This window comes from Poecilia formosa, unplaced genomic scaffold, assembly GCF_000485575.1.
Source record: "Poecilia formosa unplaced genomic scaffold, Poecilia_formosa-5.1.2 Scaffold458, whole genome shotgun sequence".
In the NCBI taxonomy this organism is placed as follows: Eukaryota; Metazoa; Chordata; class Actinopteri; order Cyprinodontiformes; family Poeciliidae; genus Poecilia; species Poecilia formosa.
In genome coordinates, this window is record NW_006800397.1 from 45,916 (window position 1) to 47,095 (window position 1,180).

Sequence of the window (1,180 nt, forward strand, 5' to 3'; positions counted from 1 at the left end):
GAACCAGTTTAAACCGGTAAAGAACCAGTTTAAACCGGTAAAGAACCAGTTTAAACCGGTAAAGAACCAGTTTAAAACCAGTAAAGAACCAGTTAAAAACCAGTAAAGAACCAGTTTAAACCGGTAAAGAACCAGTTTAAACCGGTCTTAACCAGTGAAGGACTGAAAACTCACAAAGTACATGGACAGGGTCCTTCGGTCATGAAGCTTCCTCTGCAGGGAGAGAAGAAGAAACAGAATCTAAGTCCTGACTCGGTGTCTTGGTCCAGTTCTGACCCGGTCCCGGTTCTGACCCGGCCTCTCACCAGAGTCTGATTGGCTGACAGCATGCCACTGTTGCTCTCATCTCCTCGGATCGGAACCAGCGGCATGGTGCCAAACTTCTGCTTGGAGATGTCAGAGGAGGAGTGGCGCCGCAGAACCGGCGGGCCCGGATCATCGTTCTGGAAGAGGAGCAGAACCCGGGGTGAGCCACTCCAGTGCCGGTTCTGGTTCCGATTCTGTAGACTCACCTGAGCCCGGAGGAAGCTGGTGACCCAGTCCCACAGCTCGGCCTCACTGCTGCAGCACAGGAACCTACAGAGAGGGATAAACCGGGTCAGAACAGAATCGGGTCAGGATTGGACCGGGTCAGGCTGGTTCTGGTGATACTTACAGCTGGTGTTTGTCTGACATCACTGTGAAGCCCCATCTGCAGAGACACACGTTACCATGGAGATGCTTTGCTGCAGCTTGCTGTTACCGGGTCAGAACCGGAACTGGGTCAGAACCTGAACCCAGACCAGGTCTCTGATCCCGGCTCAGCGTCTGCTGCAGCAGAACCAGGTCCAGTTCCTTAAGTGGAACCAATAATGCAGATCATTGGTTCTGACCGCAATGAGGTCATTACTCTGAGGACCAATTAGAATCGGTTCTGGATCCAGTTTGGTTCTGATTCATCAGAACAGAACCAAACTGGACCGGTCTGAACAGTTGGGTTTGGAACAGAGCGGTTCTGGTTCTGTTCCTAGTTCTGGTTCTGTTCCTAGTTCTGGTTCTGTTCCTGGTTCTGGTTCTGTTCCTGGTTCTGTTCCTAGTTCTGGTTCTGTTCCTGGTTCTGGTTCTGTTCCTGGTTCTGTTCCTAGTTCTGGTTCTGTTCCTGGTTCTGGTTCTGTTCCTGGTTCTGTTCCTAGTTCTGGTT

General features: G+C 51.2%; 1 protein-coding gene and 1 long non-coding RNA gene across 2 annotated transcripts in view; one reads left to right on the forward strand and one right to left on the reverse strand.

Annotated features, from left to right (window-relative positions):
- Positions 1-1,180, reverse strand: part of arap3 (ArfGAP with RhoGAP domain, ankyrin repeat and PH domain 3) — a 25,024-nt gene that overhangs the window by 1,809 nt on the left and 22,035 nt on the right. Inside the window, 4 exon segments of the mRNA XM_007577863.2 lie at positions 175-213; positions 306-443; positions 513-576; positions 656-691. Coding sequence (XP_007577925.1) covers positions 175-213; positions 306-443; positions 513-576; positions 656-691 — 277 coding nt within the window.
- Positions 698-1,180, forward strand: part of LOC107833803 (uncharacterized) — a 21,293-nt gene continuing 20,810 nt past the window's right edge. The window contains exon 1 of the long non-coding RNA XR_001659569.1: positions 698-962. This is a non-coding gene — a long non-coding RNA (uncharacterized LOC107833803). The remainder of the gene's footprint in view (positions 963-1,180) is intronic.